Genomic DNA, 23,447 nt, shown 5'->3' on the forward strand with positions numbered 1-23,447 from the left:
AACACACACTAATATGCAATTTCATCACAAGATCAACCTACTAGTTGGTAAGTTTCCCAGGCTCAAGACATCAACATAAGGAAACCAAAGAGAAGATATTCCTTTCCAAAACAGAAACTGGTAAGAATAAAAATGGGCTGCCAGAGGCTGGACGTGGTGGCACATGCCTTTAATCCCAGCACTTGGGAGGCAGAGGCAGGCAGATCTCTGAGTTCAAGGTCAGCCTAGTCTACCTAGTGAGTTCCAGGACACCTGGAGCTACAAAGAGACCCTGTTGAGAAAAAAAATGGGCTGCCAGATATCAGAAGATTCCCCAGTAGTATGCCTCTGATGTAAAAGGAAAATTGAATTTGTGTTGAAGGCTTATGTTGGAGAAATGGTGCTCTCCAAACAAGTGCTTAGTTAGAACCAATGATTTATTGCTGAAAACCAGGTCTTTTGACTGCATGCTTGTACAAACCAGATATTTTTACATTATAGGAAATTAAATAAGTTATCACTCACAAATTGTATGATTAAAAATTAAATATGGAAAGCTAAAACTTTGTATCTTGTAAATCTAGATGTTTTTCCTATGGTAGAATTCTGAGAATACTTAACAGTGAACATGAGCGGAGAAATACTTTGTTTTGTGTTTTTAAGACAGCGTCTCCCTGTAGCCCCAGCTGCCATGGAACTCAACTATGTAGACCAGACTGGCCTTGAACTCACAGAGATCCACCTGCTTCTGCCTCCTGAGTGCTGGGATTAAAGGTGTGTGCCACCACGCCTGGCATAACTACTCTTTAACTCCTAAACCGTCTACTGTACTTTCTAAAGTAGGCGTAGGCCCTCAGGATAGGAGATACACATTTTGGAGGCAATGTAATAGAATCCAAATCTGCATGTTTAAACATTTTGTGGCATGATTTGACTTAAGGCATTAAAAAATGAACCTTAATCTGGTGAAACCTTTATTGGCAGGCGTATATTCTGTACACTCTTATATACAGCTGTCATAGAGACAAGTTAAATTAACTTCAGTGATACAATAAACAAAATTCAGAATGTGGAAACTTTGTAAGACAAAACAACTGCATTTCTTACATAACTTAAAACATAGAAAGAAATGAACTTATAAATTAGAAACAAGCCAGGCGTGGTGGCGCATGTCTTTAATCCCAGCACTTGGGAGGCAGAGGCAGGCGGATCTGTGTGAGATCAAGGCCAGCCTGATCTACTCGGTGAGTTCCAGGCCTGTTGGGGCTACAGGGAGAACCCTCTCAAAAAAAAATTAAGAGACAAATGTTAACCAAATGCAATATAAGGATTTTTCTGGGTCTCTAATTCAAGCAAACCAATAGTTTATACAATTTGAAAAAAGACAGTTGAGGACATTTGATAAGTCTAAACAGCTGATCATATCAGGAAAGAGTTTAACTTTTTAGGTGTGATCATAATATTGTGATTATATTTTTTTAAAGACCACCTATCTTTGAAAGATACATAATAGGGTGTCTAAGATTTCTTCACAGTAATTGGTGAGTGGGTAAGAAAACTGAGGCACAGGCAAAAGACTGGCCATACATTGATGCTGGATGATAAAGGAAGAAAGTCTATCATACCATACACTATGCTTTGGAATGTTTGGAATACTTCATAGTGAAATTGTTTTCAAAACAACAAACACACGCATGCACTCACACATGAAGGGCACTGCTGGGTGCCCTTGAATAATGAAATAAAATCCCAAATCTACATTCCAGCCCCATAAGTAGACATTATCTAGGGGTCTACCATAAGCTGGCAAACCCAGTTACCAAGTCATTTTATATTATTAGCCTAAATAGGACACTGAGTTGTCTGTTTAGTTGCTTACCTGATACCTTTTAATGTTCAAGTTCACTACCCAATTATAACTTGCATTTAAGAAAAATTAATTTCTGAAGTTAACAGAATTTTAGCATCTCCAGAATTTATTCAGCATAATTACAGACATTGCCTTCATGCTGTTGCACAGACACAAACACAGATACAGCACGATATCCATATGTAGCCCAAGCATATTCCTTCTGCGCTCACTTATATGTCTTCATATGCCACAGCCCATCATTTAAATAATGGATATTTTCAATGCCAATTCCTTTGTTGACTTTCTCACTGTGGAAGGGAAAATACATAAACATGTTTTATGAATTTTATAGGCATAGATAAACATAATTCAAAGTGCCTTGCTACTTTGTAGTCATTGAGCAACATGTAGAGAATTTATTACTGTTGTATTATATCTATATTAAACTTCAGTACTCTCCTGTAGTTCATGGTGTTTTCTGGTTTGGTTGGTTTTTATCTTTTGGTTGCTTGTTTTTTGGGGTGCTGGGGATAAATCCAGGGACTCATGTGTGCTACACAAGCACTCCACCACTGAGCCAAATATCTACCCTTGCAATTCATGTTTTAAAGTGATCTTATAGTTGGGTGTGGTAGCACACACCTGTAATCCCAGCACTTGGGTGGTAAAGGCAGGAGATCAGGAAATCAAGGTCATTCTCAGCTGCACAGTAAGTGTGAGGTCAGCTTAGGACACAAGAAACTCTCTGAAAAACCCAGAAAGTACATAGAAAGTAAAGTAACTTTAGCAATCTAGCAAGCAAAACAAAGTATGATTTTGACAGAATTGGCAAATATCAAATACTAAATGAATCCCCAAACAAAATTAATAGAATTTTGGTTTTTATGTGTGTATTTATCCAAATTTTGACAATATGTGAATTTCTTAAATTCCAGATCAGAATATAAAATAAATACTATATAATACTGAATTATATCATTCATTGTTTTTTGAGACAGAGTCTCAATGTGTAGCCCCAGGTGGCCTTAAACTCAGAATCCTACTGCCTCCACCTCCCAAGCTCTAGGATTTCAGGCATGTGTTCCCGCACCCAGCTTTTCAGTTTTAAAACAACAGTAAAATACCCCACTCCCATCACCGATTTAAATCACACTAATGGGAAAATCCTGAAGTACCACATACCTAGGTATAAAATACCCATTTTACTGCATGGTTCATTTCAAAATACTTAAGAATGTAACCCTGGGGGCTGGAGAGATAGCTAAATGGTTAAGAGCACTGACTGCTCTTCCAGAGGACCCAGGTTTGAGTCCCAACACCCACATGACAGCTAAAAACCATATGTAGCTCCGGTTCCAGGGGATCTAACACCTTCTTCTGACTTCCTCGGGCATTGCAGGGCATGGGCCCACTTACACACATGCAGACAATACACTCATACACATAAAATAAAAATAGTAAAAGATACAGTATAGATGACAACAAATTTCACCTGTAACTGATGTTCCCTAGGCTATCACTCATTTCAAAAGGGAACCAAAAGTCAGACTTACATATCTTCTGCAGACATCTTCATGACTCCAACACATAAAGCATGTTGCTTTCCTTCTGCCATAATTGCCTGAAAATGCAGCTAAGAAAACAATTTCTTTCTCAAATAGCTTTGGGGAAGGGAAGTGTGTCAAACTGTAATCATTTAGCCATTCTGAACTCATCTCTTTTGCCCTCTCCTAGACCACTAAATCCTTAAGAGTAGGGACCTAGCAGTCTGTGGGTACACTGTAAATATTCAATAAATACTAAAAGAATCAATTTGAACATTTTAGTTTCAAGCCAAATGTCAGTACTACAACTCCATATGAACCAAACCAGAAAAAGGCAAGTAAAAAAAAGTAAAACTTATTGTACATAAACACTAAAACCTATGAAATAAATATCAATTGTTTTAGTATTTCCACCACCAAACAGTGGCTTTATATATTTTAAAAAACCAAAATAATAATTATATTCCCAGTTGGGCAAGGTAAAAGATGGTTAATCCCATACTCAGGAAGTTAGGGCAGAAAGATAAGTTCCAGGCCAGCCTGGGCTACATGGCTAGTTCAAGGCCAACCTTACATTACATAACAAGACTTTGTCTCAAAAAAAAGGTATTGTACTTCCACTGTATTTTAAAGAGCTCTGTGTAACAGTTTCAACCTTTATAGAATAACCACAGTGATCTTGGTATCATTTGAAGCTACTAGAATGTTCCAAGACTGTAGTGTTTTGATTTTTTGAGACTATGTCTCCCAGTAGTCCCAGCTGCCTTGGAACTCAAGCTGTCCTTGATCTCACAGAGCTCTTCCTGCTTCTGCCTCCAGAGTGCTAGGATTAAAGGCATATGCCACCATACCCAGATATATATAAATTTATATATAATTATATATAAAAATTAAATTATATATATTACATATATATAAATAATATAAATTATTTTATTTTTTGGTCTTTTTGAGACAGAGTCTCCCTGTAGCCCCAGCTGGCCTGGAAGTTTCTATGTAGACCAGGTTGGCCTTGAACTCAACAGAGATCCACCTGCCTCTGCCTCTGGAGTGCTGGGATTAGAGGCATGCACCACCACACCCAGCTCCCAGCTATGTTTTTAAAAAGTTCAAGTATATACAGAATCAATCTACTAGTTTTTTGTAATTCCTGGCAAATTTGTAATTATTTCAAACTACAGTTTTTTAATGTAGCCAGGTGTGGTGCCAGCTACTCAGAAAACTGAGGTGAGGAAATCACTTGAGCTCCTAAGTTTGTGACCAGCCTGGACAACATAGTAAAACCCCCAACTCAAACAAGGTGGGAAGTCTATCCTAGGAAAATTGTTTAATCAAGGGAAGATCCAAAACTAAAATCCTACCACCACTTAAATCCGTGAACACACAAAAAAGGTAACCCTGTCCTCATGGACCCTTTTCTTGATTGGCTTTCCATTTATTCAATGTACCACAAATATTTGAGCACCAATTATATGACCAGTTACTATATCAACACAAGATGTGTCTAACATACACATACACATAGAACTTAGTCCTACCCTTTAGCTATAAATGTCACAGAAGATAGCCTTCTTCTGAACACAAGATACAGAGAATACACCTTTCTTTGTTTTGTTTACCCTAAAGCTTTTAATTGACACATCAGAGAAAAATCTTACAAGTTCACATGGAGATGACAGACATGATCACAGAGAGAAGCTAACCTAATCATAAAATATTGATGCCTATCAGCTAATGCAGAAGCTGAAGTTCTGGGAGTTTGACATGCTACAGGGACAAACAGAATAGATCAGTATTCTTTTCCTCCTTCCTCTCCTTCAACAGAATCCACACTAACCTCCTCATAATCCTTCTCTAGGGCAGCCATGTCCTCATGGGCCTCAGAACTTCCCTTCCTCCGCTCTCATCCACACACCAGTGCACAAATGCATGCTTGGCACACATCAGGCCAAAATTGTGATCTAGGTGGGCCCAGGCCTCAGCAATAGCTGTGGTGTTGTTCCATATGCACACAGCTTGCTTTACATTGGCCAAGTCTCCACCAGATACCACAGTGGGAGGCTGGTAATTAATGGAAACCATGAAGCCATTAGGGCACCAGTCCACAAACTGGATGCTGTACTTGGTCTTGATGGTGGCAATGGCAGCATTGACATCTTTGGGAACCATATCACCATAGTATAACAGGCACCGAGCCATGTATTTACCATGGCGAGGGTCACATTTCACTGTCTCGTTGGCTGGCTCAAAGCAGACATTGCTGATCTATGACAGAAAGCTGCTTTCTCAGTAGAGATGACAGGGGCATATGTGGCCATGCTAGGGGCAGAGCACCAGACGTGGTACGACACATCTCAACACTTGGGAAGTAGAGGGAGAAGCATCAGGAGTTCAAGGCTAGCCTGAGCTATATGAGACTCTCTCAAAACACAAATGCTTATGTTCTCTTCCCTAGCATCCACCAAAGTTGACAGTAGGAACCATTAACTGTGACAATGGCTTAGAAGACCAACATCGCAGGGAGTGGTGGCACACATCTTTAGTCCCAGCACTCAGGAGGCAAAAGCAGGAGGACTCCCTTGAGTTTGAGGCCAGCCTAGACTATATAATGATACCATCTCAATCCCCCCACCCCCCATAAAAGCCGGGTGTTGTCACACAGAGTTTGATCCCAGCACTGGAGAGACAGAGACAGGACGATCCTTGTGAGTTCAAGACCAGCCTGGTCTATATAATGAGTTCCAGACCAATCAATGTTGCATAGTGAAACCCTGTCTCAAAAGAATTTTTTTAAAAAAAGACCAACATGATAAGTGATGCTGCACATTAAGACTATCCCCTGAAGCTGGTTTGTTTCAAGTTTGTCGCTAGTTCTTACACTTTTGGTTGGTTTTTGAGACAGAATCTCATGTACCTGAGACTGGCCTCATGGCATTCCTCCTGTCTCAGCTTCCCAAGTGCTGGGAATACAAGCATACACCACTACCTCCAGCTCTTAGTGCCTTTTCTTTAAAAATGCTGAAGAGGTTATACTGTCTTTCACTCCTTGGTTATTTCATTAAGTAGGCCTCACTTGTTCCTGATTGTTAAAAAGCTACATTTCAGTGTCTCCTAAAAGCATTTATTTCTCCAATTACATTCACCACTAAGAGCTGCTGCCTTTTTTTTCTACTGAGAGAGCTATAATCATACAAACTAAGATAGTCAAACTGGGGACTATAATGCTTTTATTTCTCCAATTACATTCACCACTAAGAGCTGCTGCCTTTTTTTCTACTGAGAGAGCTATAATCATACAAACTAAGATAGTCAAACTGGGGACTATATAGGACCATACAGCCCTTCCAAGTAAGTTATATTTAAACATTCATTCTAGTCAGGCATTCTGGTTAGCAGCTGGGAGGCCGATACAGGTAGATCAACAAGAATTCAAGGCTAGACCCTGTTTCAGAAAAAAAAAAAAGAAGAAGAAAGAAAAGCATTCTATTTAAGTATTTTTGAGTTGGACATATTAGAAAAAAATCTTAAAACGTTTTCTAATATGTATATATATATATATATGTGTGTGTATATATATGTATGTATAAATATGATTGGGAAACTCATATATGTATATGAATGAATATGTTTGGGAGCCAGGGATGGTCGCACTCACCTGTAATCCCAGTAAGTTAGAAGTTGAGCCAGGAGGATCTCCATGAATTCAAGGCTAGCCTGTGCTACATATCAAGACTGTCTCAAAATGGAAAATAAACTACATTTCTTCTAGAGAAAATACATTCTGAGGTCCAAACCAACACTCTAAAACAAATGTTTAGGCTGCACATAGTGGTACACACTTGTAATCCCAGCATTGGGAGGCTGAAACAGGAGGATTGTCACAAGTTTGAGGCTACCTTTGGCTAACTGGTAAGTTCCAAGCTATCCTGGACTACATAGCACAAGAGCCTGTCTCATACACACACACACACACACACACACACACACACACACACAGACAAATAAAAGTGAATTTCAAAAATAAATATTGAAGACTGCCAGTATCTCCTAATTCAAAGTTGTTGCCTAGGAAATGAGAAACTAGAATTCTGAATTCTGTTCTTGAATTCCTGCTGCCTCAATCCATTCCCCTTTTGAGTGGTTTCACACCACTGTATCTGGATGAGTCAGACTAAACCGTAATGAAGCGGGTTCATGTGCAAAAGGAAGGTCCAATCATATCATGTGTAACCTATTAATAATTAAGTTGCAGGATGCTTCCTCAGTCTGTTTACAATAGGTCCAGACCAGGCTGCAATGCTGCTGGGAGTTTCTCATAACTTTTCAACTAGTTCCTATGACTCTTCCTAAGATGAAACATAGTTTATTATCAAGAAACAAAAAAGGAGGGCAAGATCATTCGGTGGGTAAACCTCATGGCCTGAGTTTGATTGCAGGAGCCCATGGTGGAAGGAGAGAACTGTTACCTGCAAGTCGTCCTCTGACCTCCATATGCATACCATGGTACAGGCACCCCCCCCACATCACACATACATACAAATAATAAATAAAAATTTTTAAAAATATATAAAAGGAACCAGGCATGGTGGTACATGCCTGTAATCACATTTGGGAGGTGGAGGCAGAAGGTTCAGGAGTTTAAGGCCAGATAAAACTGTGTCTCAAACAATGAAACTGTCTCCAAAAACAGGTCATAAAAGAAAAAAAGGAGCTAGGCATGGGCATGGTGGTATACACCTATAAATTCAGCACACAAGAGGCAGAGGTAAGATTGTGGAAAGTTCAAATCTAGCCTGGGCTACATAGTAAAATCTAAGCCAGCTGGGGCTATATAGGAAGAACCGCCCCCCACACACAGACACAAAAGCAACAACAAAACCCAAAAGACAGACAATGTAATAGTGTAATTCAAGGTGAATATGATCACAATGCATTGCATATATATATATGAAATGTAAAAAGTTATTTGGAAGAAAACCCCAAAAGATTAAAAAAAAAGAGAAAACCAACCATGATGGTACATGTGTATAATTCCAGTACTTGGAAGGTAGAGGCAGGAAGATCAGGCTACATAGTAGTTTGAGGCCACCCTGAACAACATGAGGCCTTTCTCAAAAAAGAAAAGAAAGAAAAGAAGGGATGGATGGAGGGAAGGAAGCAAGCAAGGAAGGAAGAAAGAGGGAAGGAGCTTGATTCCAAGTTTATTTTTTCTGTCTGTGGCCAAGAATAAGTCTCTTTCAGCCTAGCACGGTGGCACACACCTATAATCCCAACAATCAGGAGGCAAATGCAAGAGGGTTGCCATTAGTTTGAGGCTATTGTGGGATACTGTGACTTCTAGACCAGTCTGGGCTACATATTGAGTTCAAGGCCAGGCAAGGATACACAGTAAGACCCTGTCTCAAAAAAAAAAAAAAAAAAAGAAAAAAGAAAAATTTTTTTTAAAAAGCTAAGTGACTTATCTACCACTTCTCCTTGGCCAAGACTAAGCTGCCTTCAGCAGGGCATGGGGGCATATGCCTGGAATCCCAGCACATGGGAGATTAAGGCAAGAGAATCACAAACTCAAGGCCAGCCTAGGTTATAGTGAGACCCCTGCCTCTAATTATAATAACAACAACAATAATAAAAAGCACATATAATGTTCTCTTGAATGACAAATCTTTCAGTAATGACAAGAATACAGTGAACACATTTTTCAGCAGTTAAAACTTGGGAAGGATACAACAATAGTATCTACAGCAGCAGGGTAAAGTTTAGCTCCAGGAGAGGTTAGGCCTGGACACATGATATTTGCTCCACTGAGTACAAATTTGATGGCTCCTTTATCAACCTGCTGGTGTGGCAAGATAAAAGGATCTATAAGAAAAGAAATAAATTATATAAATTAGTAAGACTGAAGTCTCAAAGATAAAGGCAAAGAACATAAACATTTTCCAAAAGTACAGTCCTCTGATGGTTACCAAAAAAAACCCAAAATCACGCCAGGTGTGGTGAAGCATTCCTATACTCCCGGCACTCAGGAGGCAGAGGCAGGTGGCTCTCTGTGAGTTCAAGGCCATCCTGGTCTACATAGTGAGTTCCAGGCCAGCTGGGGCTACAGGGAGATCCCGTCTCAAAAAAGACAAAAAAAAAAAAACAAAATCACTATCCTTCACATATAGATGATAATTTCTTTTTTTTGGTCTTTTTGAGACAGCGTCTCCCTGTAGCCCCAGGTGTCCTGGAACTCACTATGTAGACCAGGCTGGCCTTGAACTTACAGAGATCCGCCTGCCTCTGCCTCCCAAGTGCTGGGAGTAAAGGCGTGTGACACCACACCCAGCTTAGATGATAAATATTTTAAGAAGAGAAACTAGGACTACAGATTGTTACATACTGCTACAAGGCTTGCAAATGGGTCTAAACTTTGCTTAGGACTACTCAGTAGCATGCATTAAGTGCCTTGAAAAGCTCTCTACTTTTTGACTCGGTAACTCTATTTCTAGGACTCTATCCTAAAGAAAATTGAGGGATGTACAATATATTGGATAGAAAGATATCCATTGCAGCACTAATATTTAAAACAGAAATAAACTGAGATCAATCTCAGTGTCCAACAAGTGAGGTAAGAGATAAAATGACTTAAAGTCTGTAAGAATAATGCAGGTCTATAATAAAACCATGCTTTCAGAAAACGCCACAGAAAATGTCCACAATATAGCATTAAATGAAAAAAAGGAGAAATAAAATATTATCAAAAGGATCCATGGTAGGTGGGACATGGAAGCACATGCCTTTCATCCCAGCACTTGGGAGGCAGAGGCAGGTGGATCTCTAAATTTGAGAGGCTAGCCTGATCTACATAGTGAGACCCTGTCTCAAAAAAAAAATCAGTGGTTACTAGGGACTAGGTAGGGGTTAGGGGTAGAAGAAGAAGAAGGAAGGGTGAACAGGTAGACCACAGGGGATGTTTAAGGCAGTATTACTACTCTGTATTATACTTCAACAGAGGATACTCCATATAATGGGCCTCGAAAAGCCTATAGAACTGTAAAACAGGAACTTTTATGAATAATAATATACCACTAGTGGTCCAGCAACTGTAAAAGGTATAGTTTATCACTGAAAGATATTAATAGGGAAAACTACGTCACAGAGAGCCCAATTGTTTTTACAGGGTCTTCTTGTAGCCCTAGCTGGCCTGGAACTCACTATGTAGACCAGGTTTGAACTCACAAAGATCTGCGCACAAGGTCCCAGGTCCAATCTCCAGCACAAAAACAAAACAAAACTGAAAGCATTTATATACATCATAGGAAATAAACTGGATGTAACTGTACCAGTACACTAAATATAGTTAACTCTGGGTTACAGGAATACAAATCCTTAGTAGTTTCTTATTCCTGTTATTTTCCAGCTCTATATACATATATTACTTTTGTAAATTTTTTTTGAGACAGATTCTCCTTTGTAGCCCCAGCTGGTCTGAAACTCACTCTGTAGACCAGACTGGCCTCAATATCACAGAGATTCACCTGCCTCTGCCTTCTGAGTGCTGAGATTAAAGGCATGTGCTGCTATAGCAAGTTTTCTTTTTATAATCTTTTTTTTTGTCAGCTACAGCTGACCTGGATTCACTATGTTGACCAGGCTGGCCTCAACAGACATCCACCTGCCTCTACCTCCAGGCTCTGAATGAATGAATGAATGGCTTTTTCTTGGGTTTTCTCTAATACATAATGAAAGAATTTGCACTCTTCAGACTTACCACAAGATAAGCATCCACCTTAACTTTATATTCCTCATTACCTAGCACTAATAAACAACAAAATAACTATCAGAAGCCACTTTCCACTCCTGTATTTTTCAACTCCTTTTGTGTATTTCTAGATTCCCATATTCATATTTCTAACAAGACTTACATTTGTGAAGTAATCTTAGGGTTGGATAAAAAGGCCCTTCTCTTTGTCTAAAAAACAGTAATTCGCCATTTACTGTAAGGATTTCTATATGTTCATGGCTGTAAGACAAATGTCACAAAGTACCAAGTTAGATATTTTCCTTAAAAATTAATGTAAGCCAGACATGCTGTAAAATTTATAACATGAAATATGCATATACAGAGATACGCCAAAGCTTTTAAAATAAAGATCTTGGACAAAATACACTGTTTATATTGCTTTTATCACACATGTCCAGTAGAAAAAACAGAAAGGAAGTATGACCTACCACCACCAATTTCATTCCACATTTAAAAACAAATATTTATTATTTTTATTTTATGTGTATGAGTGTTTTGCCTGCATGTATGTAAGTAAGTGCACCCGTGTTGGGCAATGCCTGCAGAGGTCAAAAGAGGGCGTTGGATCCCCTGGAATTGGAGTTACAGACGTTGTTAGCTGCCATGTGGATGCTGGGAATGAAACCCAGGTCCTCTGAAAGAGCAGCCAGTGCTCTTAACTGCTGAGCCATCTATCCAGCCCCTCATTCCACATTTTTAATTCACTGTCAAGTAATAAGACAAATTTTTAAAGAACAAACTGAAATAAATCCAGTTGTGACTAAAAACATTGACTCCTTGATAAAACAATACCCAAAGCCATATTTTTCACATAGATAATATTCAAAAATACAAATATTGGCAAGTTTCAGAGTTATTCTGTCATTAGACTTTCAATAGCTAATAGTGGAAATAATTCCATTTAGAATGAATACAATCTAACCTTTAATATCAGCTATTCTAAGGTTTACATGGAGGAAAACAAAGACTTACCATCGGACAATTTTCACAGGATCTTTCTTAGGCATGATTTGATTAAGCCATGGTTCAATCCCAGGAAATTGCTCTATCAGTTGATTTTTAATACCCTTGATAACTGAGGTTTTCAGCTGGATGCAGTTGGACACATTTTCTTTTTCATCAAATCTGCCAAGTGATTTTTACAAGGAAAAAAAAAAGAGCATAGCTAAGCAGAATATCAGAAAACTAAAAGGATGGATCTTATTACATCTGTTCCCAAGTAAGTATTTAGATGCCTAAAATAATGCGGAAATGAATACCTACCAGTTTCCGTTTATTCTATACAAAGTCAAAGTTTTAAACAGTATTAGAATAAACTGTCATATATACAGCAAATAATGGGGGGTAGAGCAAATGCTATGCTAGAATCTGTTATCAGCTACACAAATGCCTTTTACTGAAAATTCTTGTTCAACGGAAAAAAATACAGACTCCCACCAATAATAAAAACCCGTGTTTAAAAAACAAAACGAAACCTCAAAATTAAGATACAAAAGACCAACTCAAGCATAACAAAAGAATCGCCCCGCCAGGCTATGTAATCTGCTGAGATTTTATTTTTAAAGAGATGGTGGTGGTGATTTTTTTTTAAGATCCCTATTCAGTTTTACTCAAAATTTCATGTACAAAACCCACCTTCCTTTCCCCATGTTCACCCCTTGCTTTTTGCGTCTCTCAAATCTGGAAGGCAAACCCTGTGGGTGGGTTCCCAAAGAATTTTGTCTTCCTTACACTGACTAGCATATAGGGCAATCAAACGTTGTTTTCAAGACAAGGTTAATCTGGCAACTAGGCAATAGGCATGACAGGCTTCCTGTCACCCAGACTCCTTCACTCCCATGACCCAGGAAGTCAAGCCTTCCCTTTTTCAGTTCATAACTAATAAACATATGGCAGCGAGTGCAGGGCTTTCCTCTCAGCTAAAGAGGATGTGCCCCTATATCACAGTGCAAGGATGTGATTGGTAGAAATCTAGAAATGGAGATAGGATTTCAGGAGGGGGCACAAGAGACGCAAGGAAAAAGAAAATGGGAGTGCAAGGACCAAAGCCCAACTGCGGGATGGAAAGTTTAAAGAAATGTTGCAAGTTCCGAGTGAGAGCATAGTACTACACAGGAAACCTTAGGTAGTCAGGATGGCAGGGGCGGGAGAGAGAGAAAGAGGATCTTTGCTCTCGCCCTCTTCCCCACCCCCACCCCCCCGCCTTTGTGAGCAGCCGCTGTAAGCCACAGCGTGTCCTTACTTCTTGAACATGATCCAAGGTGAAGGGGGCGACGATAGGGAAGGGCCCGCAAAGGGAAAGAAATTGAATTAGGAAGGGTCCGGCAGATCCCCTTACTCGAGGAAGGCCAGCACTGACAGTCGGAGCTGCTGTCGTTATCCGGAAGGTGAAAACGCTTTCCGCACTTTACGGCCCCCAGTGAAATCTGACTACTTCCGCTCCCGTCAACTCCACGTTGACGCTTTTGTGGGATCCTTAGGAGAAACTGATTACTCTCCATTGGGGGTAACCAAAAGGGCGGGACTTCAGAAGGAAGAAATGACCGAGCAATTCTTTCTAGTTGCAGGAAGAGCAGAATTGAGGAGGCGGGGAATCCATCAAAGCTGCATTTATGGCTGTTGCGTCAGTTACGGGTTCCTCAGAGGGTCAAGATTCATTGGTCTTTGTTGCTACCTACTAGTACCCTAAATAATTTGTAATAGAAATGATTTTAGTTTCCTAAGGGAACAGATTGGATTAGTTCTTACTAAGCGACAGGAACCCAGAGAGGACTCATAGCTTCATGAGTCCTGGGACTCATTGTAACTGGGAGAGTTGTCAGGCTTAGCAAATAAAAATACAAGACGCCTAGTTAAACTTGAATTTCAAATAAAATGAACATATTTTTAGTGTTAATTATACCTCATCGATATTTTGGGCATGCTTACACTAACAATATACCCTACTTGTTTATTTGAATTTAGTTGAGCATCCTATTTTTTATCTGGTAGCCCTCTTCAGAGAGCACAGTAAGGTGCACTTATAGAATTAGCAAACGAATCACTAGGTTGCAGTCCCGTCCTTCACCCCGATTCGCACAAGCTGAACTATAAATCAAGAGTGTAATTTCCAGCCAGGCGTGGTAGCACATGCCTTGTAATCACAGTCCTTAGGAGGCTAAAGAAGGAGTGAGACCCTATCTCAAAACAAATAAAACTTTGAAAATAAGAAGGTAATTTTCTTAGAGAATAAAATGGCCACTGAGTCAACAATAGTAGTCATAATCTGAATTAAGAGATAAAGAAATACATTTTATTTATGTAATTTGTAAAAATAGAGCTGCGCCAGGCATAGCACATGCCAGAGACAGGAGTTCAAGGCTATCCTGGTCTACATAACAAGTTCTGGGCCAGTCTGCTGCCTAATGAGGGTCTATCTAAAAGTAAGTAAGTAAATAAATAAATAAATAAATAAAATGAAAAGAGAGCTGCTAGAAAACAAAGTTATGTCTCTCAAGAGTTTTTATAAGGAGGATAATATGGAAAACATAAAGGGAAAAACCATTTTACAGCTGAACAGGCACGATGTAAGATGTGAGATAGGGAATGCTAACCTTTAAGACAAATACAGCAGTCTCCACATTGAGGAGATGGAGCATTAGTTTGTTTGTGAACAATTGCATTTTACTATGCCCAACCTGGTCTTGATTCTATGGTACCAACAACCTTTACAAAATAATTTGCTATTTTCAAATCAAATCTGCATGAACAATTATGTTTGTCTTTGTAAATTAATAATTTGGCATTCTGGTTTACACATCAGCCTCTTGTGAACATGCTTAGCGTGAATCCGCATTACAAGTATCAATCAACACTGCAACATTTGGAATATTGAGTTTATGAACTCACAAAACGGAAGCCCAGAGCCTGGCATGGTGGCCCACACCTGTAATCCTAGCATTGGCAAAGCAGGGAAGCCAATTCAGGAGGATGGAGTGCCACTGTAGGTGTGCTCCAAAGGAAAACCTGTCTCAAAACAAACAACAACAAAATATGAAGCAGTTGAGTTTCTTGTCAAATACCCTTCCTCTCCTAGCAATTCTCACACTACCCCAGGAGTATTTAACAATAAATACATTATAAACAGCAATAAACATCCATTATTAGTTTGAGGTTCCTGAAAATAATTTGCATTCAAATTTTTACAGATGCTCCTTGATTTACAATGGAGTTATGACTCCTTAAACTCATTATAAATCGAAAATATCATTAAATTGAAAGTGTGTTTAAGGGAGCTGGAGAGATGGCTCAGTTAAGAGCACTGGCTGCTCTTACAGAAGACACAGGTTCAATTCCCAGCATCTACATGGCAGCTAACAACCACAACCCCAGTTCCAGGGGATCCGACGCCCTCTTCTGGCCTCTGAGGGAATTGCACACGAGTGTACTTAACTGCAGGCAAAATACTCATACATAAAAAAAAAAAATAGCCATGCATGGTGGCGCATGACTGTAGTCCTAGCACTTGGGAGACAGAGGCAGGCGGATCCCTGTGAGTTCAAGGCCAGCCTGGTCTACATAGTGAGTTCCAGGCCAGCTGGGGCTACAGGGAGACAGTGTTTCAAAAAGACCAAAAATAGATAAATAAATAGTGCATTTAATACACCTAACCTAACAAACATGATAACATAACAATACAGAGCTCTGTAGATTATAAGTTGTTTCCCCTCATTGTCGTGTGGTTTACTGAAAGCTGATGCACTCTGCTGCCAATACCCAGCATAGCAAATAATATACTTAACATTACTAAACCAGGAAAAGATGAACATTCAGTGTTTCTACTGAATGCATATTACTTTTGCACCATTATAAAGATAAAAGAGCCTATCATTAAAACATCAGGGGAGTCTATATAGGACAACAATACATGTGTATGTTCTACAAGCAAATATAATTTATTAGACAAGGAAACTAATAATGCCTAAAAGGGTTTCCTAATTTTTTGAATTTTTGTCTGAGAAAACTAATGATTTTAGACTTTTTCAAAAGTATGCTGAGGGGCTAGAGAGATGGCTCAGTGGTTAAGAGGGCCCAGGTTCAGTACCCAGCACCCACATGGCAACTCACAATCACCTGTAACTCCATGTTCAGGGGATCTGACACCCTCTTCTTGCCTCCATAGGCACCAGGAACACATGTAGCATAAATACATACATGTAGACAAACATTCATATACATAAAAATAAACTTTAAAAGTATGCTGAAATTTTGTGTTACTATAGACAACTTTTTTCTCACAGAGTGAAACCCTTCATAGATCTGGCAGGATGTACTCCCAGTGCCCATTTATTTCTTACCCATTGATGATATTTTTGTTTTGGTTTGGGTTTTATGGGAGGTACTGTAAATGGAGTCTCATTAAGTTGCCTAGGCTAGCCTTGAACTTGTGATCCTTCTCTTTCAACATCTTGAGTAATTGTGATTAGAGGCCTGTGCTACCAGGCCTGGAGTTTGGAGTTTCTGTTTGGTTGATTTGGGTTTTGTTGTTTGTTTGTTTGTGGGTTTTTTTGTTTTGTTTTTTTTTTTGGGTTTTTCTTTGTTTTGTTTTTTTTTTTTTTGGCGAGAGTGGTTTCACTACATAGCCCAGGCCATACCCAACTAGATGAATTTTAATTCTATGAAAACAATACATAGCTGGTGGTACAACTCAATGGCACAGGCATAATTTGTATGTGTCATGCCCTGGACTGGATCCTCCACCAAAAAAAATAAAAATAAAAACCACAAAAATGCATATTGTATCCTTAGTTCACCAGACTAGACTTGAAAAGAATTGTTTCTTTCTTTGGTCTGTTTTTGCCCTCTCTATCTGGAATGAAAAGATATTTCTGTACATCTTCCCAGGAAAAACAACAAAGCAGTGTTTTACACAGAATCATAATAAAGTGGATTCTATTTTTCCAAGGTTATGGTTGGGAGTTCTCTCCTGGGAAAGAACTCACCTTCATTATAGCTCTCTGTGCATGTGTGCATGTGTGTGTGTGTATGTGTGTGTGTGTGTTAATTCGTTTGTATGCAAGTCACAGCCCATGTGTGATCAGAAGACAACTCGTGGGAGTCTAGGCTCTCCTTCCACCATTGGGACCTGGGGATCAAACTTAGGTAATTAGACTTGGCAACAAATGCCTTTACCTGCTAAGACATCTTGCTAGCCAGGATTTTCTACAAGAAATCAATGTCATAGAAAATATATTTTGAAATTATACTCATCAGAAATTAAAAATGGCAGCTGGTGGTAGTGATTCACCCCTGTAATCCTAGAATTTGGGAGGTAGAAGTAGGAGGTCAGGAGTTCAAGACCAGCCTGAGCTACACGGAACCCCATCTCAAAAATACAAAAAGGAAAATTATAAATGAACTGCCAAGCCGGGTATGGTGGTGCAGGCCTGTAATTCCAACAGTCAGGAAGATGGAGCAGAAGAACTGCAAGTTCAAGTCCAGTCTGGCCAGGATAGTGAGACACTATCTCAAAAAAGACTATGCCATGTGTGGTATCACATGCCTTTAATCCCTGCAGAGGCAGAAGCAAGCAGATCTCTGTGAGAGCGAGGCCAGCTGGGTCGACACAGCAAGTTCCAGGAAGCTAGGGCTACAGGGAGACCCTGTCTTAAAAAGAAAAAAAAAGACTAACCCTGAAAATTAAACTTCATTTATTCATGCAATAGTTACAAAATACTTTTATACTTTCGACATAGGTGCCCTCTGTCCTATAATTTGTAAGTAAATATTCTCTGCATCTTATTTATAATTATCCTCAATGTCCACATAGCACAGGACATAATCCTCAAGCTAATTATGTATTTTAGTAAAAGCTATAAGTATTGAAGAGTAACAAGTGTGTTTGTCTGCTTAGGAATTGGAATGTTTTGACAGACTTGTCTTCATACAAGGCTCTAAAACACTACCAAGGGAAGCACTTCTTAAGCACTAAGCATAGCACCCAAGCCCTTTAGAGAGCCCAAAAAAGGAAGGTTTCTTTGGGAGGTAGGTTACAGATTTGAAGACTGGACAAGCAGCTTTCACTACAAGAAAGAATTGAGCCATTTCCAGGCCCTTGCTGGGCCTCCCCTCCCGTCTCTCTGAATCTACAGCATGTGAAGTCTTCTAGTAGGCTCATATTTCCCACAAACCGCCTCCCCGCCTTATACTCTAGAGGCAGCTGCAGCCTGGCTTTGTATACTATACTAGAACAGAACATGCCTAAGAATCACAACACTCCCCACCATCCCCCCACTAATCACTCTGAAATGCACAGGTGAGAAAATAACTTGGTTCTTCCAGTTGTCCAGATCCTTCACCAAGCAACACAAAGAACATCTGTGAAATAACAACACCCACCTCCACTCTCAGATGCAGCTACATTTGGAGACCCAAGTCTGTATCCATTAGGATATCAAGACTCACCAGACAGCCAAATCTTTGATGAGCCAAACTCATTATGCCTCACTCACACTCCAGTTTTCTTCTATCATTGCTAAACATCTAAGCACCAGGTTTGACTTGTTTGTTATATGACGTTGGTCAAGTTATTTTATAACCAGGGGTATGTTACTGAAACTCTATCTTCTCTTCAGTAAAATGAAGTCTCTAATTCATGAGGTTGTTAGGAAGATTAAAGAAAATTATTTATACAAAGCAGTGTTAAATTATTTTTTCTGCTGGGCACGGTGGTGCATGCCTTTAATCCCAGCACTGGGGAGGCAGAGGTAGGTGGATCTCTGTGAGAGGCCAGCTTGGTCTACATAGTGAATTCCAGGCCAGCAGGAGCTACAGGGAGTCGCTGTCTCAAAAAGACAAAAAAAATTATTTTTATTATTGACTCCTCCTCCCTGCTCCTCCTCTTCTCCCCCCCCCCACCACTTCCTCATTCTCCTCTCTTCTTCATTACCATATTGCTCTGGGCTTCCCTTCCCTGTTCCTGATGTCCCACTTCTGCCTTCACTTTTAGGTGCTTCTGCTAGGCTGGGGAAGTAGTTCAGTGGTAGAGCATTTAGCTAGCATGCATAAAGCCCTAATTTCCATCCCAGTATCATAATTCTTAAGTCCATGCTGGGTGCACTCCTGTAATGCCAGCTCTTCGGAAGTAGAGGCAGGAGGATTGCAGGATTGATGTAGACAAAAGGATGTCACTGCTGTGTTAAGTACAAAGTAAATAAATATACAGATAATCCAGAAAAAAAATCCCATCATATTTTTACAACAGCTAGAGAAAGCCCTGCACGTCATTACTTGTTTATTGGTAATAGCAAATGAATACATAAGGCTCTGATTTTTAAAATATTTTATTTATTATTTTAATTTTATGTGTATGAGTGTATTGCCTACATGTATGTGAATGCACCCATGTCGTGCAACGCCACGGAGGTCAGAAGAGGGCTTCAGATTCTCCTGGAACTGGAGTTAAGGATGGTTCATAGCTGCCATGTGGGTGCTGGGAATCGAACCCGGGTCCTCTGCAGGAGCAGTCAGTGCTCTTGACTGCTGAGCCATCTCTCCAGCCCCAAGGCTCTAATTTTTTAAGACTGCCTTAAGAATGTCATTTTTTACTTGCTGACCACATCCTTCAAATAAATTCTAAAACTTTGTGGGGTTTTGGGGGGAGGGGAGATTTGTTGTTTTTTGAAGGAGTTGTTTTGTTTTGAGACAGGGTCTCACTATGCAGCCCTGGCTGGCCTGGAACTCACATCCACCTGCCTCTGCCTACCAACTGCTGGCATAAAAGATGTGTACCACCATACCCAGCTAAATTCTAAAACTTTGTAACCTCAAGAAAAAAAAAAAAAAGGAGTTCAGTGTCATTCTCAACTATATAGCAAGTTCTAAGCCAGCCTGGGCCACTTGAGACCCTGTGTTCAAACAAACAAACAAACAGCAAGTCCAGGTGCTGCTAATGTGCTTCCTAGAAGAGCAGTCCACCATGAACAAACTTTTCTACCACCAGCACCGCAGAAGAGCCCCTGACATCCTTAGCTTTTCCATGAGTTCCCTTATATCCCTTTTGCTAGAATGTGTGAATTGCAGAAGAGTCACAAGCCTCATTAGGGAAAGCCATAAATCCCTTAAAGTGTCTGGCCCTAAATTAGCAGCCTGGCCTTACTCAATCCTTGCCTTGCTCAAGCCTTATCAACTGGTTGCTCCTGGGACTGAGAGACCGTGGAGCCCACTTGTCTCCTTTAGTGCCATGGTAGATAACTCACCTGCCTGTCTGAAAAAAAGAGACCCTCAAGGACACCAAACCCAGGCATTAATTCAACTCCCCACAAAGTGCAGCTGTGTCTCACAACCCTGGTATAACACCCCTCCACCCCGTTTCTTTGTTTAGTTGTAGAAGCTTGGTTCCCACAGACAGCCTCTACCTCTCACTGTGTCTTCTTTGAATAAAGGAAGATATATTCCTTGCCTGTTGCAGATCTGGCTCTGGTTTCTTGTCTCCTATTTCTCTGTCTTTCCTTTTATTTTCCAAAAATCTAACACCTTTGGAATGAAAGTGATTTAGACCACCCCATTTGTACAACAATCAGGAAGTGAGGATCCGGAAGGGTTGTGGGTATTTCCTTCTTGCAAGCCCAAGGCAACTTCATTTATCCTTCACCCTCAGGTAAACCCTGGGTCTTTCGTCCTGATCCTTCTGTTTCAGGACAGTTGGTTACACCTTGATTCTACCTTCTTTGTTGGCCTGCTCTCTTTCTTCAAAGGCACTGACCTCCGCTGCTAAGCCTTTCCTCCTTCCCAGAGTTGCAAAGCACTGCAAGAGAAGCACTCACAGAAAAGCACAGGCAGAGAACACACTGATGTGGCTGAATCCATGGCTGTGGACCTCTAATTTGCCTGGGGATTCCTGGAATGTGTTTAACTCATTCTCTCCCGTCTTCCCCAATGAAACTTCTCAAAACTCCACCTCCTCAGCAGCCCCAAGTAACTCATACCCTGAAAATAAGATGAAGTGTTCAGATGAAAATCCAGTTCCTCCTACAAAACCAGAAATATATTCCCGGTCATCCCTTCCTCCTGTTAAAATGAAAGCTGCCATCTTCCAATCTAGGTTTCCACCTGCATTTCAGATGCCAGTCTTATATGGGTTTTCTCAATAGCCTTTTTCAGTATAAGATTGTATCTCTTTTGTATTTTTTTTTCTTCTTTTTGTGAGACAGGGTCTCTTTGTGTGACCATGGCTAGCCTTCCTTCTTGCCTCCACCTTCCAAACACTGATCCCAGTGGCATGTGCCACCAATGCCTAGTCTCTCTATTGTATTTTCTGGTTTTTGTTTTTGGTTTTGTTTTTTGCATTTTAAAATTATTTATTTGTGCCGGGAATGGTGGCACACGCCTTTAGTCCTGGCACTCGGGAGGCAGAGTTAGGCGGATCTTTGTGAGTTCAAGGCCAGCCTGGTCTACATAGTGAGTTCCAGGCCAGCTGGGGCTACAGGGAGACCCTGTGTCAAAAAAGACCAAACAAAGGCGGGGGAGGCTAGAGAGATGGCTCAGTAGTTAAGAACACTGACTGCTCTTGCAGAGGACTTGTTCGATTCCCACCACACACATGGCAGCCAAGAACCATCTGTAACTCCAGTTCCAGGGGATCTGAGGCTGTCTTCTGACCTCCACAGGCTTTGCACGACATGTGTACACTTACATACGGTGCAATACACATAAAATAAAAATAATAAAATATGAAAAGACAAAAAATTATTTATTTGTGGGTGTGAGTACGTATGTCTATGGACATACGGATGTGCATGAGCATATGTTTGTGGGCACACCTGTGCCATGGCTTTTGAGTGGAGCACAACTAAAAATTTTCAGGAGTCAGGTCTTTTCTTCCACCATGTGGTTCTCAGGAATTGAACTCACTCAAGTCATCAGGCTTTGTCACAGGCAGCTTTACCCAATGAGCCATCTCACCAGCTTCTCTGTCTTATATTTTCTTTCTTTTTAAACCTTGAAAAATATGTGTGTGTGTGTGTGTGTGTGTGTGTGTGTGTTTGTGGGTATGTTCACATGAGTGCAGGTGCCTATGGAAACCAGAGGCATCAGAGCCTCCAGAAGCAGGAGTTATAGGCAATTGTTAGGCATCCAACATGGGTTCTGGGAACCGAACTCAGGTCCTCTGCAAGAACAGCAAATGCTCTTAAGCACGGAGCCATCTCTCCAGCCCTGTTTTGTATTTTTTTTTCAAATATATATTTATTTCAAGCATGGCTCCTGACAATTGTCTACATGAATGTAAGAGCACACGTGTCTTGAAATGCCTGCAGAGGTCAGAAGAGGGCATCAGATCCTCTGGAACTGAAGTTACCAATGGTTGTTAACTGCCATATGGTTGCTGGGAACTAAACCCAGGTCTTCTGCAAGAACAGCCACTGCGCTTAACCACTGAGCCATCTCTCCAGTCCCCTTGTTTTGTATTTTTAATCTCTCCTTCTCTACTGCTTTCTTGTGCACTTTTTCAAAGGAAATTCTTGGGTATTTCCATACTCTGTAATGTGAACGTGCAAATCCCTGTGTTTGATGTCCAGCACTCCAAATAAAGAATAGCTGATGAGTCAGCGTGGTGGCACACGCCTTTAGTCCCAGCACTTGGGAGGCAGAGGCAGGCAGATCTCTGTGAGTTTGAGGCCAGCCTGGTTTGCACAGCGAGTTTCAGGCCAGCTGAGACTACAGGAAGACCCTGTCTCAAAAAGACCAAAAAAAAAAAAAAGAATAGCTGATATTTTGGGAGTAGTTTATGTTCTTTCATATATTAGCTCATTTAATTCTCAGACTGATTTATGGTGTAGATACTAACTAGCATTTCTATTTTATGGGTGAAGAAACTGAGGAAAAGTAGACCAAGGAACTTGGCTCAGTATTCCCCACCTATGAATTTTCAGAATCTGGCTTTGAACCCAAGTAGCTACAACTTGATTCTCTCTAAATCACAGCATTCAAACCATATCCCACGCCCCTCCGTATGTCTGCCCTCATGTCCTCTTCAAGCGCTTTCCTTCCATCTCCAACTCGTAAGAGTTTTATGTGCATATTCCAGAAACTTTTTGGTGCATTTATATATGTATATTGCTTGTGGTGTTTGGGTTTGGTGGGGGTTGTTTGTTTGTTGACCGTCAGGGTATCCAACCTAGGGCCTCTACCCGCTGAGCTACATCTTAGCCTGTTGTGTGATTTTGAATAACACACATAAGTCTAGGCCATAAAGCATGGCTATAATCATACCAGCTAGGAGTTGGAGGCAGGAGGATCATAAACTTCAGGC

At 40.4% G+C, this 23,447-nt stretch overlaps 1 protein-coding gene across 2 annotated transcripts; it reads right to left on the minus strand.

Moving 5' to 3' along the window:
• Window positions 1-1,848: 1,848 nt before the first annotated feature.
• Window positions 1,849-13,730, minus strand: Mcts1 (MCTS1 re-initiation and release factor). 2 transcript variants are annotated; one of them, XM_008833927.3, is made up of 6 exons: window positions 13,401-13,730; window positions 12,131-12,283; window positions 11,280-11,377; window positions 9,101-9,234; window positions 3,385-3,452; window positions 1,849-2,139 (listed from the first exon to the last, which is right to left on the minus strand). In XM_008833927.3, the coding sequence occupies exons 1-6, from the start codon at window positions 13,409-13,411 to the stop codon at window positions 2,058-2,060; spliced, it is 546 nt and encodes a 181-aa protein (XP_008832149.1). In that variant the 5' UTR covers window positions 13,412-13,730; the 3' UTR covers window positions 1,849-2,057. The 2 variants fall into 2 exon arrangements, with proteins under 2 accessions (XP_008832149.1, XP_008832148.1); XM_008833926.3 differs by lacking the exon at window positions 13,401-13,730 and adding an exon at window positions 12,794-12,931.
• Window positions 13,731-23,447: the final 9,717 nt, after the last annotated feature.

The sequence above is a fragment of the Nannospalax galili genome, unplaced genomic scaffold (assembly GCF_000622305.1).
Source record: "Nannospalax galili isolate Female #2095 unplaced genomic scaffold, S.galili_v1.0 scaffold75, whole genome shotgun sequence".
NCBI classification, from domain to species: Eukaryota; Metazoa; Chordata; class Mammalia; order Rodentia; family Spalacidae; genus Nannospalax; species Nannospalax galili.

Excerpts from the sequence above, each read along its gene's own strand:
- Mcts1 (XM_008833926.3), bottom strand. Across the intron at positions 3,453-9,100 it reads CTGCTGTAGATACTATTGTT|GCAATTATGGCAGAAGGAAA; the intron begins GTATCCTTCCCA and ends CTGCATTTTCAG. Across the intron at positions 2,140-3,384 it reads AAGATGTCTGCAGAAGATAT|TGAGAAAGTCAACAAAGGAA; the intron begins GTAAGTCTGACT and ends TCCCTTCCACAG.